The sequence below is a fragment of the Marmota flaviventris genome, chromosome 9 (genome assembly GCF_047511675.1).
Source record: "Marmota flaviventris isolate mMarFla1 chromosome 9, mMarFla1.hap1, whole genome shotgun sequence".
Classification (NCBI taxonomy): Eukaryota; Metazoa; Chordata; class Mammalia; order Rodentia; family Sciuridae; genus Marmota; species Marmota flaviventris.
The window spans coordinates 53,252,664-53,266,957 of NC_092506.1; the positions used below are offsets into that span (position 1 = coordinate 53,252,664).

General features: G+C 40.5%; 1 protein-coding gene across 1 annotated transcript in view; it reads right to left on the minus strand.

Moving 5' to 3' along the window:
* The window catches only part of Swap70 (switching B cell complex subunit SWAP70), a 69,039-nt gene that overhangs the window by 3,420 nt on the left and 51,325 nt on the right, over nt 1-14,294 (minus strand). The window contains exons 7-10 of the mRNA XM_027942383.2: nt 12,532-12,713; nt 7,521-7,628; nt 5,689-5,855; nt 1,065-1,263 (exon numbers count right to left, since the gene is read on the minus strand). Coding sequence (XP_027798184.1) covers nt 1,065-1,263; nt 5,689-5,855; nt 7,521-7,628; nt 12,532-12,713 — 656 coding nt within the window. The remainder of the gene's footprint in view (nt 1-1,064; nt 1,264-5,688; nt 5,856-7,520; nt 7,629-12,531; nt 12,714-14,294) is intronic.

Consider the following 14,294-nt stretch of genomic DNA (forward strand, 5'->3'; position numbering starts at 1 on the left):
TACTATGTGTTCATGGGTTATCTCAATAAACTCTATTAAGAAGCAGGAACTGTTGTTATCCCAGGGTACAGCAGTAGAAACCAGAGGTTAAGCAACCTGCCTAAGTCACACAGGAGGAAGTGGCAGAGCCAGGACTAAAACCCAGGCCATCCGGTACTAACGCCTACCCTTCCACCACATCCACCACTCTCAGCTCCAAATAACCATTCACTGCCTTGTTAACTAGAATAATTCTCCCTCATTAGCTGGCTCCATTTCGATAGTAACAGGTGCTGAAGGAAGGAAGCTAGCACTCAAGACACTCGTGCTGTCATCCCAGTGGGTTTTAGTGGCATCTCCCTGGAGTGACCAGTGCCTGGGAACAATTTCCCTGGGAGTTCTGCTGGCCCAGCAACTCAGCCACTTCTCTGCCACTGTGGTGTCCCCCAAGAAGGCCTGGATCACAATGCTGAGTCAGGGACCAGGAGCAAGGGACTCCTGCTGTGCTTTGCCTCAGCCTGGAGGCAGTAGCTGTTTCTTGCATCTGCCACTCTTGGTAGGTAATCCCCTGTTATAGTTTATAAGTATATATATTAAACTTTTGCTGCTCACATTACTATGTAGTTTCTGTCTCCTGAGTAGACTCTGAAGGATACACCTTATCTCTTACAAAAACTTCCTCTTTCCTTTCTACAGCTAAGATTCTTGCTACAGCTGTGTACTAACAGATAAACATTACTAAACAATTTTTTTCTGAACAATGTGTGTTTTGGAGGTGGGAGGGCCTGGGGATATAGTTCAGTTGGTAGAGTGCTTGCCTCACACGCACAAGGCCCTGGATTCAATCCCCAGCACCACCGCCCCCGCCCCCCAAAAAAGTATGTTTTAAAAAAAAAAAAATTAGTTCTAGATGGACATAATACCTTTACTTAATTAATCAATTTATTTTTATGTGGTGCTAAGGATTGAATCCAGTGCCTCACACATGCAAGGCAAGCGCTCTACCACTGAGTTACAACCCCAGCCCCCTGAACAATGTTTTTAAGGAATCAAATTCAAAAGTGTACGGTGACCAGCCCACTCACCTCATACTGCTCCAAAGCCTGCTTCCGCTCAAGCTCAAGCTGCTCCAGCTGTGCCATGGCCTCCTGAAGGGCCTGCTCCTTCATGACACGCTGGTGCTCCAACTCCTGCTTCTCTGCCTCTGTTGTCTGAATGGCCTGCTGCTGTACCAAGTGCCACTTTTCCAGTTCTGCCCTCTTGGAAGACTCTTCCTCCAACAACCTGCAATGCAAAGGAGACTCAGATCACCTCTGCCCAGGCACCACACCTAATCTAGCAGATGAGGGAAGAATTTCAGAAGAGAACATTCAAGGTCGTTCAATGTACCTCTTATGTCACAAAAAGGAGTGGAAGCCAGAGATGTTAGTGTTCACAAAGTTAGTAAACAACTCCCTATTTTACCATTTTTTGAAAAGAAAAAAAAAAAAGGAAAATAACATTTATGCAAAGCTGAATGTGTGCCAGGAACTGAGCTAAGAATCAAATCTATCTCTATCAATCCTCACAGTAAACTTAGGTGCTATTAATGTTCACATTTTAGAGTTGAAGAAAGTGAGGCACAAAGGGGAAGTGACATGCCCTTTACAACCAGTAAAGAAGACCAGGCTTTGGGTCATCCACCTGCCAGGTGCAGGGGACCAAGTTTTGAAATTTGGTTGCTACACCTTTAAATGTTTCTTCACCTAATAAAGACCTATTAGCAAGGGGAAAAAATAAAACTGATAATTAAAGTAATACAGATGAAGGGAGAAAGAGCTGACTGACACAAAGGAGAATAATAGATTCTATTCACTGAACAATTACTACATGCCAGACACTTTAACTTCATTATTGCTAATCCCCCAACAATCCTGCAAGGTATTATCCCCAAGTTATAGATAAAGCAATGGTTTACAACTATGTTGCATAGGTCATAATGGATTTCAACCTTAAGTATGTATGATTCCAAAATGTTATTTTCAATAACAGGCTACCTATTTGAGATTACCCAACTGCGTAAGTGTTTAAAAACATAAACCAGCACATAGCCCAAACCTGCACTCCAAGTGCAGATGGTATACTGAGATGCCAGGCCTGGTCAAGACACAGATCTCATAGCGAGCTACATGGTTTCAACTCACATGGCAAGTCAGTTACTACAGCATTTGCTCTTCAAGGGAAAAAGAATAACAGACCACATAGCCCTTGCCTGACCCTGACTCCTGAAGCCCCAGCTCCCACCCATGCCAACAACAGAACTCCCTCCAAGCCTTTCTCAAAGATGACCGTCCAACTGTGCTGCAATACCCTAGTCAAGGGGCCACTGACACTCTCATGAGTCAGTCAGTATATCTATGGGCAGCTTCAATCCTTAGGAAGTTCCTTCTTATACCAACATGAGCTTCCCCATCCACTATCCCTAATTCTACAAATGATCAATCTGCTCCCTCTTTGCCATGATCACCTTTCAGCACAGGAAGGTGGCTCTCCTTCCTGCTAAGAATGCCTCCCCAAGTAGACCAGATCCAGCCTAAAGATGGGGCCCAGTGTCCACATGCAATATCCTTCCTGACACACACACTAGCTCCTTTCAAGTCTCTTGGAGTAAGATGTACACAGCTGAATAAAGCATTGCAGATGTAGTCTGAACAGTGTACAGTTTATCCCCTCATTCAATCTGAATTTATTATACACCTTCCAAGTGCTCCTCTAGGAACTGGGATAAACAGTGAGCAAGACTAGAAGGGCTGTTTCTTCATTCTAATAATAAAGTATGGGAGGAAAATGGACATTTTCTGGGAGATTGTGCTGCCCAGAACCTGAACTCTGTCTCTCAGGTGTCTAGGGAATCTACCACGTTAGGAATCTTGATGAGAGGTGGAACTATCTCCCACTGTAGATGCCGCAGGCCAGAAAGCTACCTTTCTGCTCCTTGGAAACCAGGGCACAGGGAAGACAAGGGCTGAGCTTGGCTAAACAGATGCCTCTCCTGGAACTTGGACTCAGAAACTATTGACACACAGAACCCGAGACAGTGCAGAATTTACTTTGCTGGTGGCAGCAATATCTAGTGTAGAGTGGCAGCAGAAGAAATGGTACTACTGTCACCTAGTACCAATGTGTGGTGTCCTTTCTCAAGTCTGGTTTGAGCTGTAGTCCAGGTTAATGAATTTTCCCAGCCTGGTTGCTGCTAGTGTTCAAAGCCTGCCCACCTGCCTTTCTGTGGAACCGGTGAACTACTTAAGAACCTTTCAATAAATTATTTTATTGCTTCAGCTAATTCAGGCCAGTTTCTGTGGTATGCAAACAAACCCATGAATGAAGTCTAGTGCCTCACTCTCTTTTTGCATTTCAGGTTCCTCATTTATTTAATAAGAAAAGGAAAGAATAGCCAGGTGTGGTGATACACACACATAGTCCCAGCTACTTGGAAGCATGAGACAGGAGGGTCACTTGAGCCCAGGAATTTGAGGCCAGCCTGGACAATACAGCAAAACTCTGTCTCAAAAATTAAAAAAAGAATTACCATAAGAGGTGTGCTGATGAATCAAATGTGATGATGCATGTAAGGTACTTACACGGCTGCCATGTAGCAAGTGCTGAGTAAACAACAGCTCACGTTATTACTGTGAGACTATTACTTCATTTGCTCTGGACACTTCACATTTATTAAAGCTGCCTAATAGTACCTGAGGTTTTGGCAACCACATCACAGGGAAGTGAAACCCTAGATCTTTCAAATGAACTGCTATTAGGCCAGTACTTGTTCTTTGATATTTTAAACTATCTTATTAGTCTAAAACTATCACTGTAGCCTGTCAACATCTTTTTGAATGCTTATTTTGAAATTATATACATGAAGTATCTTCCCCATCTGCAAATCAGATAAAGGAACAGAAAGCATCTTATACTGTGTGCCCACAAACATTATGCTAAACACTATGCCTAAAATATCTCATTTCATCTTCACAGCCCTACAGAGTTGGCAGTTACTTTACTTTATAGATAAGGAACTGAAGGCTCAAAGTAGTGAAGCACTTCTCTAAAAGTACACAGCTACAAAGTTTCATATCTGGGAATCAGTACCCACATCTCACTCTGGAACCCAGTCCCTAACTGCCTTCAAACACATAGAAAAATATTTATAACACTTGGAAGACAGACTCTGGGTCCACAAGGCCACAGTAGGTAAAACTTCAATCCATCCATCCATTCAAAAAGTATTCCTTTGGGCACTCAGCATGTGCTAGGCACTGCACCGGTTACTAGGAATGCAGACATGACCAAGGATGCTCCTAGACCTTAGAGATCCAAAATTTCAGTGGGTAAAAGTTACAGTGGGACATGGCTCAGCCTCCAGAACTTTTCAATACTTGATTTTTCCACACATTAAAACAGTTTTCTTCTGAGTCTCCATTCAAAAGCACCTAGATAACCTTCAGGGTTACACATTAAAATTTTAATGATAAAAAAATTACAAGACCCAGATGGGGGGCTGGGGTGTGGCTTAGTGGTAGAGTACTTGCTTAGCGTATGTGAGGCACTGGATTCGATCCTCAGCACCACATAAAAATAAAAAATAAAGGTATTGTGTACACCTACAACTAAAAAATAAATATTTTTTTAAAAGACCCAGGTGGTTCAAGTCAAAGTTATTACATTTAAACAATTTACTATAAAAGCTATCTTGGAGAAACTTATGGCACTACAGAGAAAGGACCAAGTATATTAGTTCCAGGTACTTGGGAGAGTAAGGCAGGAAGGTCACTTGAATCTGAGAGTTAAAAAGTCAGCCTGGACAATATAATAAGATCCTTTTCAAAAATATATTTATCCTCAAATGTAGATATATTGTTATGACTTTCTTTGTTTTTTTCCTACCCAGGCCAATCCTGAGAAGCAAGGTGCAAATCCCCTCTGCCAATCTGACAGTCAGTCTCTGAATCAGGCCCAGTACTCAGGGACTTCATGAAAGAAAGAACCCACATCTTAAAAATGACCACTAGATGGGGCAAATTTGTCCATCTCAAGTTCCAAAAACTAAGAAGAAAAATAATTTAGAAAAAAGAAAATAATTATATTCATAAAATAGATTTTGTACACGAAGAAAAAGTTTAAATTTTGTACTGAACTTTTAGCTTACTGGTGCAGAGAGCTACATATAGTGGTTACATTTACATTTAAAATCATTTTGCTATTAAAACCACTTTGCTATTTCAAGTAGTACTTACTACAGTACTATTCTGAATGACCAAATGGAAACTGCACATGTACTCTACACTGTAGCTGCAACTCTGGCCTAAGCCCAGCCCTGTCCCTATATTAAGGGCTGTCTCTTGTCTGCAACACGAAAAAGTCAACTTCTCACCAAGCTGATCATGGATATTCTAGAGTATGATTAACAGGACTCCATCAAACATACCCACAGACTGCTCTAAAACAGATAAGGTCCTTCTTTAGCTTCCTAAGCAAGGGTTTCAGTGCCCTAGGATGAAGAGAAACACACTAGTAGGCCAAATCTCCAGAGTCTATCCAGCCTGGACAACACATAAGCTCTGTCACTGCCAGAGTGAGAGCCTCCTCCCCTTCCACCAGTATTAGCTGACCCAAGAAACCATCAGTCCAAGGCAAACATGTAAAGGCAAAGTCTGCAAACTGATATGGCACCTGGCCTGAAGTTTCCGCACCATCTCTTCATCTTGCCGGGCCTGCCTCTCATCCTCAAGAGCCTCCTGCAGCTTTAGGTACATGTCTTCCAGCTCCCGTACTCGCTGTAGATACTGTTCCAGTTCAGAGGACTTTTGGGCAACCTGTTCTTCCATCTGCTGTCTGATCTGAAGGTATAAAAGGGTCATGGTCATGCTGAAATGCAGGCTGACTTCAACTTTGGGGAAAGCCTCCCACCCCACCTCTATCCTGGGAGCTGCCCACAGTTCACCAGTGTGGTAGCCCCTGCCTTCAGTTCTTGAATTAAATATGAAAAAAATGAGAGCACAACATCCAATTCCAGCTGTAAAAGACTCCAACCCAAATGCTGTGTTCCTGCTTTGGTATATTTTTCATACTTTCCACTCCACATTTTTTTTTTTGTACTCAGGGGCGCTTATCCACTGAGCCACATCTCCAGCCCCTTTTACATTTTATTTAGAGACAGGGTCTCACTGAATTATTCAGGGTCTTGCTAAGTGGCTGAGGCTGGCTTTGAACTTACCATCCTCCTACCTTAGCCTCCCAAGCCGCTTAGACTACAGGCGTATGCCACCACGCCAGGCTGTACTCCACCTTTTGAGTCAAGTCAAAAAAAAAAAAAAAAAGTTTCCCTATATAATTTTTCTTTAAATTCCTTTCTGACAGCCACAACTTCTTTAACAACAGTCTTCACTGAAAGGAATGAATGAACTTTTGCCCACTCAGAGCAACCTGCACGTGAAAACAAATGGAGAAGGGAAACTTGGTCTGCAGGAGACTCCTCCTGCATTTGCCTACTGTCACCCCTCTTCTCCCCTCCCTAAGACACCTCTAGCCAGGGAAGAACTCCAGTAGTTAAGTCAGTACCTTAAGAAGTGTGTGGTTTCCCCACTTCTGGGTAAGAGTTTTGATCTCTGCCTTAAAGATTATCCTAAATATAACATCATAAATGTTAGCAGATGTTTTTTCAGCTTATAAAATATTTTCACTAGCAATAGCTAGTGAAAAGAGCCAGGAAAGACCATATGATAACCACTATATTTAAGAGAAAACTACAACTCAGTGAGAAGGAACAGAAAGGAAGAAAGACTAGGCCTCCACACTGTGAGTGCATGATTACCTCCCAACTACACGTCTGCCCCCTGTGCTTTCCTCTCACAACACAAACAAGCGCTTTAAATGACGACAGGAAATGTCATGAGCACATAAAGGCATAGGGCTCCGCACTTTCCCACATAGCATGGCTCAACAGAACAAGACCTATTAACCAGCTGATGATGTCCTGGAGCCACTCGGACCTTTGGGGCCTCTAGGATGAATCAGAGCTGCCAGGAGTAGCAAACCAAAATGCAGATGTTCTTGCAACTTAAGATCCCTCCTCATAGTTCATTATAGAGGAGAAATGTGATAAAATCTATGCTCACTTTTTCAAAGCTATTTATTTTCCAAATAACTTCTGAGAATGAAAATAGATATTAATAATAATTTTACCAAGAGGACAAAGATAGTCCCAGGAAAAAAATCAGGACATACAGTCACAAGCATTCAATATTCCATCCCATAAATATCTGCTTAGCAGGTCTTTAAAACAATATTCATATCTTTCACCTTTACATCTTTGGCACAGTGCTTGGAACACAGGAGGTGCTCAATAAAGGACTAACGAATGAACGAACACATAATTTCCCCAGTAATCACTGCATGTCAGTAGCAGAAGATGGCCTTTCTCCAGCCTCCCAGGCCTCCCTTTCCCCTCATCAGGCTGGCCCAGTGAACTCAGGCCATAGCTCTCCTAGCCATGGGATCCTCACCAGCTTCTCACGCTCCAGCTCTGTGCTGAACCTGGCTTGTAGCTCCACTTGAGTTTGCAGGCGTTTCTTTTCCTCTTCTGCTGCACGAGATGCTGCTTCCTCCAGTTTCTACCCAATTAAAAACCCATCCCCAGAAAAGCAGATTTGTTACAGTGGAACATTTGAGAGAAAAAGCCAAGCTTATGAGTAAAGCCAAACATTCAATAAAAATAGAATAAAGCCAGGCTCGGTGGCACATGCCTCTAACCCCAGCAGCTAGGGAGGTTGAGGCAGGAGGATCTAGAGTTCAAAGCCAGCCTCAGCAATTTAGCAAGGCATTAAGCAACTCAGTAAGACTCTGTCTTAAAATAAAATACAAAAAAGGGCTGCGGATGTGGCTCAGTGGTTGAGTGCCCATGGGTTCAATCCTCAGTACCAAAAAAAAAAAAAAAAAAAAAAGAATAAAAACTGTTAGACCCATTGGAATTCCATCCCAGCAATTTGCAACAAATTTTAACATGCAAAACAAATTTGATAAATGATGAATGAATACTGGTATGTCTGAATAATATTTTGCAGAGGAAGTTGTAGTACAGCCATTGAATTATTTTCATTTGCAATTCTTTGCACCAGGTTTGAGATCTAATCTTGCAGTTCTTTTTTTTTTTTTAATCTTTATTTATTTTATTTATTTTTACGTGATGCTGAGGATCGAAACCAGTGCCTCACATGTGTGAGGCAAGCCCCTAATCTTGAAGTTCTTTATCTTGCACATTATTCCTTAAAACTTTTACAAGAGCTCAACTGCCAGAAGAGGGGCCTGAGGAGCTCCATGGATCATTTCCCCAGTGGAAAAATAGATGATAAAAATTACTTATTAAAAAAATGGGGAAACAACCACTTAAAGTCTCTGGAAATTATCCTAAACACATAAAGAAATGGAGAACATTTATCTAAGAAAATCTACTAAGGGCTGAGAATGCAGCTCAGTGGTAGAGCACTTACTAGCATGCACAAGGCCCTGGGCTTGATCCCCAGAACCACAAAACAAAAAACAAAAAAAAAATCTACCAAATCTCAGCTAAGAACAGTGAGTCTATAGCTTTTGGGACACAACACATTCCATCTGCCCAATCTACTTCTGGCAGATGAAACTAAGATTGAAGGCTCCTCTCCTCTCAATTCACAGCCCAGGGCTGCACCAACTCCCTAGGAGGGATAGAAGCCAGTATTCCTCACCTTCCCCAGCTCTATGCTGCAGAAACTCTATTCCAGGCAAGCACGGCTAAGAGATCTGGAGCTCTCTTTCCCTCAGCCCCCACTCACAGCGGGGGCAGGTTGAGAGGACTAGACCTGATTACCCTTGTCCCAACTCATTTATGGGGCAGAAGCTTCACAAAGGGAGAGGCAAGCAACAAAGACCAAAGGCCACCTTCCCCCATCAATTGACAGGCTCATAAAGCAGGAATGCTATTCCAAGCAGAGTATACTGTTATCTCCACAAATTCCAGAATGCTGCACAGAAGTTTTGTCCAGGGAGAAAGACAGGTTTGGAAGTGACTTTATTTGAAATTGTGAAGAAGAATAAGCCTAAGGACACTTGATAACAACGGACAGTTTGGTGGTAAGGAATTAGGAGGAGGCTGGTGGCTCCATGAGAGCAACAAACTAAACTACAGACCAGTCAAAAGCCTGACAGAGAAAACCAGGGGAAGAGACAGCTTAGGCAGAGCCCTCACATGGCAAGAACAAATCTTAAGGACTAGTCTTGACTACATATAGACCTGAATTTAAATGATATTCAGACCAAAGGGCAATTTAGGCTCTAAGGTATTGTGAAAAACAGAACATTCTGTCAACCAGAAATACTGAGACCTAACAGTTTGTGATACCAACAGAGGTAGATGGCTTAACAGAGAGAGTAGAAAAAGAAACATCTAAAGAGAGCCCTGCTAAAATCGGGGTCATCTCAAGGTGACTATGTGCATGCCCAAGGCTTGCCTCTGAGAAGCACAGAGGCAACACACTGTCAGAAAACAGTCCAGGAAACAGTCTAGCCAAATCACTAAACAAATAAATGAGTCCTAAGACAGACAGTGTTAGAATCAAAATCCAGAGTTGCTATGGTTTTATAAAGTGTCCAGTTTTCTATAAAAAATTATAAGACATGAAAAAGAAACAGGAAACCATAACCCATACATGGGAAAAAATAATAACAACAACAAAAAGAAAAAGAAAACAGGAACTAGAAACTGCCTTTGAAGAGGCCTGGATGAATATCTGCCAGAAGACTTCAAAGCAGTTATAAATATGTTCAAAGAAATAAAGGAAACTATGCTTAAAGGAGTAATGGAAGGAATGATGATATCCCATCCCACAGACAATATCAATAAGAAGAAAGAAATTATAAAAAGAACCAAAAAGAGATTGTGGAATTGAAAAGTACAATAACTGAAATGAAAAATTCACTAGAAACTCAATAGTATATTTGGGCTACAAGAAGACTCCCTGAAAAATAAATCTATATAAATTATGCAATTAGAACAGAAAAAAAATGAAGAAAACTGAACACAGTCTTAGAGAAATGTGGGGCATCATCATGAACACCAACATCTGTATAGTAAAAATAGCAGAAAGAGGAGAAAGGAGTAGAAAAAAATTTTTTAAATATTTATTTTTAGTTGTAGTTGGACACAATACCTTTATTTCACTTATTTATTTTTTTATGTGGTGCTGAGGATCGAACCCAGGGTCTCACACATGCAAGGCGAGCGCGCTCTACCGCTGAGCTACAATCCCAGCCCAAGAAAAAAAAAATTTGAAGAAATAACTAAAAATTTCTCAAATTTGATGGGGCAACATTAGCCTACAAACCTGAGAAGTTCAGCAAACTCAATAGGATAAATACAAAGAGATCCACAGCCACAAACATCACAATAAACTGTTATAAGACAACCTCAGAAAAGAAAATCTTGAAAGCAGCAGAAGAAAAATTATTCCCCACACACAAGGAACCCCAGTAAACCTGACAGCTGGCTTCTCATTAGAAATATGTGACTAGTTCTGATTAAAATATTGTAAATAGGAGTGATATGGGACATCTCTAGGCAGGAGCCCTTAACTGCCAAGCCCTAGAATACTTTTCACCTTGTGGAATAACAGCAGCATTTAGCATGGCAGCTGTTCCCTCAACCTGGATTTCATACTTCTGGCCCAGAAATTCTACTTCTGAGAATTATTTTACAGAGATACCAGAACATGTATGAACATATACAAAATGGCACAGGTTCAAGATAATGCCCTACAGCACTGTCTATTAAAAGAGTAAAAACAACCCAAATGTTCCTCAATGGGGTAATCAATTAAATAAGTAATGACACAGCCATGCAATGGAATATTAAACAGCTATATGACAGAATGTCAGGCTGTCATAAAGAAGAATAAGGAAGCTCTCCTAACACTGATTTAGAGAGATCTCAAAAATACATTCAATGAAACTAAATGCAGAACATTGAGGTTAGTATGTACTTTTTTTAGAAACAGATAAGTGATTTCCAGGATTTAAAGGTGAAGACAAGGTCTAAATACAAAAGAGAAGCACAAGGGAATTCTCTGGGGGTATTAATTGTTCTATATTCTGTCCATGGCTGTTACAAGAATCCAAGCATATGTTAAAAATAATAAAAAAAAAAAACAATATACAAACTGTTAATCTTAACTGTTTGTAAATTTTTAAAAATTAAAAAGGGGGGGAAGCTTCAAAATATTGGCAAATCCTAATTAGAATAAATTATACTCCATGTATGTATAATATGTCAAAATATACTCTTGTCATTTAAATCTAAAAATAATAAAAAATACTGGCCATATTCTGTCTTAACCTTGGTAGTAGTTTCATTGGTATTAACTGTATGATAACTTACAATACATATTTTACGCTTTCCTCTTCAGGTATGGCCTATTTCATAAATTTAACAAAGTACAAGGGAACCACACCCCAGCTTCCCACCTCACCTCTACCCTCATAACATTCATTTCTAATGTATGCACAGAAGGGAGGAAAGAGTGGGTCTATATTGCAGGTGCTCAGCCTAGCCTCTCAATGAACTTGATACGGAAAATGTTTTGTAGCAGAAAGAGGCAAGATGTAAGAGTGATTTGGAGAGAAGAGCAATCAAGGAGCTGCTTTTGTAAAGTATTTGGGCTGCCTAGTAATGGCTGTTTCTAAGATGTATGATCACATAGTACCTAAGATTGTAAATGTATTTTTAGAAAATACTTATGGGTCTACTTGGTTCAGTGTACAGTGTGGCATTTCCCTGGGTTGTAAAAGGAGAAGCCCATGAGGAATGTGAGGCCTCAAACCACGAGTCACCCCTATATCCAGTGTAAAGGTATTGCAGGCAGGCGGCGGGGGTGGGGGTCTATAAGCTTATGGTTAAACAGGCTCAGTCCTGAAATGTCCCAAATAAAGACCATGCCCACACAAGGGGGACTCACTGCCACTCCTATCAGGGAACAATGTCACCCTGTGAGTGCCAACTATCCCATACACTCTGTAGTACTTGACAACCTAGCCTTGATGGAAGGAGAAGCTGACTGACTAGACTATAACTCTGACATCAAATAGTATAAAAACCTCAATCCACATTAAGAGTCTTTGGAGACACTCATAAATGTGCACGGGAGCTGGGGGGAGGGGTCCTGCAGTGGTCACCCCAAAATAGCCTTCATGTTCCCAAAAGGATGAAATTTCACATCTTTCTTTGACAAAATTAAAATGTACTCATTTTTTTAATAAATATATCTTCTTTTTCAATGAGATGTTTTTGCTGACCTGAGACCTTCATGCTATTTAGGCTGGGAAAACCAAAGAGCCTCACAAGTGATCTGGATACACTTGAGAACACAGTTCACCAAACCTCTCCTGAAAATTGTATTAGCCTACTGTTGGTGGAACCAAAGTAAGTAAGGTGGCTGTGGCTTCACATTGAAATGAAGAGTGCTCCTCCAGCCCTGAGCCCACACACACCTTCCTCACAGTCTCCAGCTCCTCCTGCTTGCTTTCATTGGCGGCCTGGAGCTCCTTCATCTGCCGCTCCAGCTCCTCTTGCTCAGCCAATAGCTTCTTTCGCATTTCTTTCCGACGCTGACGGGCTTCTTTGTGTGGTGGAGGGCTGCCCAGCTTCAACAAGTGGATAGTAGAATGAATGGCTGCAAAAGGTAGTGGAGAAAAATGGGAAACATACTTTATTCTTTACATGTCTACCATACAAGCGACACAGCAGGAAGAAAACCAGAGGACAGAAGACCCAGCATGGATTCTGATTTTGCCAGTAAGCCATGTTATAACCATGAGCAAACATCCAGTCTCTTGAAGCATGGGCTTCCTCATCTCCAAAATGAGATCATAAAATAAGAGATGATCTTTTAAGTCTCTTCTAACTCCAAAAATGCATGGTGATACACCTGTTCTGCACATATTTTAAGAACTTCTAACAATACTTTCAACTCCCTTCTCTCTACTTCTCTAAAAGTTAAATAAGAATAAGGCACAGTAAGGGCAGGGAGTCAAAGTTCCTGATGTCAGATCTGCAGCCAGCTGTATTTAGTCTGTCCCTCATCTGTGCCTGAAAACCATCTCCCTGAGATAACAGATCACATTACATTAGCTGACATTTATTGAAAATTTAGGAGTGGGGAAGTGGCTCAGGGGTAGAGGGCTTGCTTAGCATGCATGAGTCATAAGTTCGATATCTGGCACAGGAAAAAAAATTATATAATGAATGCAAATATATAATATATATAATATAATATATATAAAAATTATATAATGGAAGATGCATATATATTCAATATGCATTTCTTTTACATAAATTATCTAATTTTCATATAAACCTGATTTCTTTCCTGGAATTTTTAATTACTTAAATTTTATTTCTTGACTAATATACATTGCTTAAAATCAAAAAGCATTAAAAGACATTTTGGAAGTCTTCCACTTACTCCTATGCCCCAGGTACTGGGTTTCCTGCCTGATTAGCAACAAATGCTAACAGTTTCTTATGTATTTTTCCTGAGGTATTTTAAGCAAATGAACATGTATATACTCTTCTACTTTCTTTTGACACAAATGGTGACACAACATGCCCTTTGAGCCTCAGTGTTTTCACTTTACTTATCTGTATAAGTTATCTCAAATATCCATAACAGTGGAGCATACAAGTGGAGCACTTGCCTGGCACACTCAAGGCCCTCAGCTCAATTGCCAGTACTGCACACGCAAAAGTGTACATGAAGTACTAAACAATGAGTACTGCAAAAGTGCTCCACTGTGTAATGCTATCATAATTTGTTCAACCATTTCCCAATTAATAGACAATAGGATTGTTTGCAATCTATCACAAAAACTTCTGTAAGAATGTCATTTTGAAAATGTGTAAAGTATATCTGTCATCTAACTTCTAATCCTCACAACAACTCTGAGAAGTAGGCACTATTATTCTCTCCATTCCAAAGAAGAAGAAAGCAGCTACAGAATTAATCATTCAAGTTACATGACCCAGGAAAGTAGACTCAAGATTCCAATGCAGTGTAATTTCATTTATGTTCAAGACTATTTGGAATCCCCTTTCAGTTTAAAATAAAATCTCACATGTAATTCTTTACTAATTTGAATTAATTCCAAAGTTTATGTTCTTAAGATTATTATTCTTTTGGAAATTAATAATTGACTTGAAAATCACTTGAAGTATTTAAAAATTACTGCATTAATTCCACTTTTGTTTTATATAT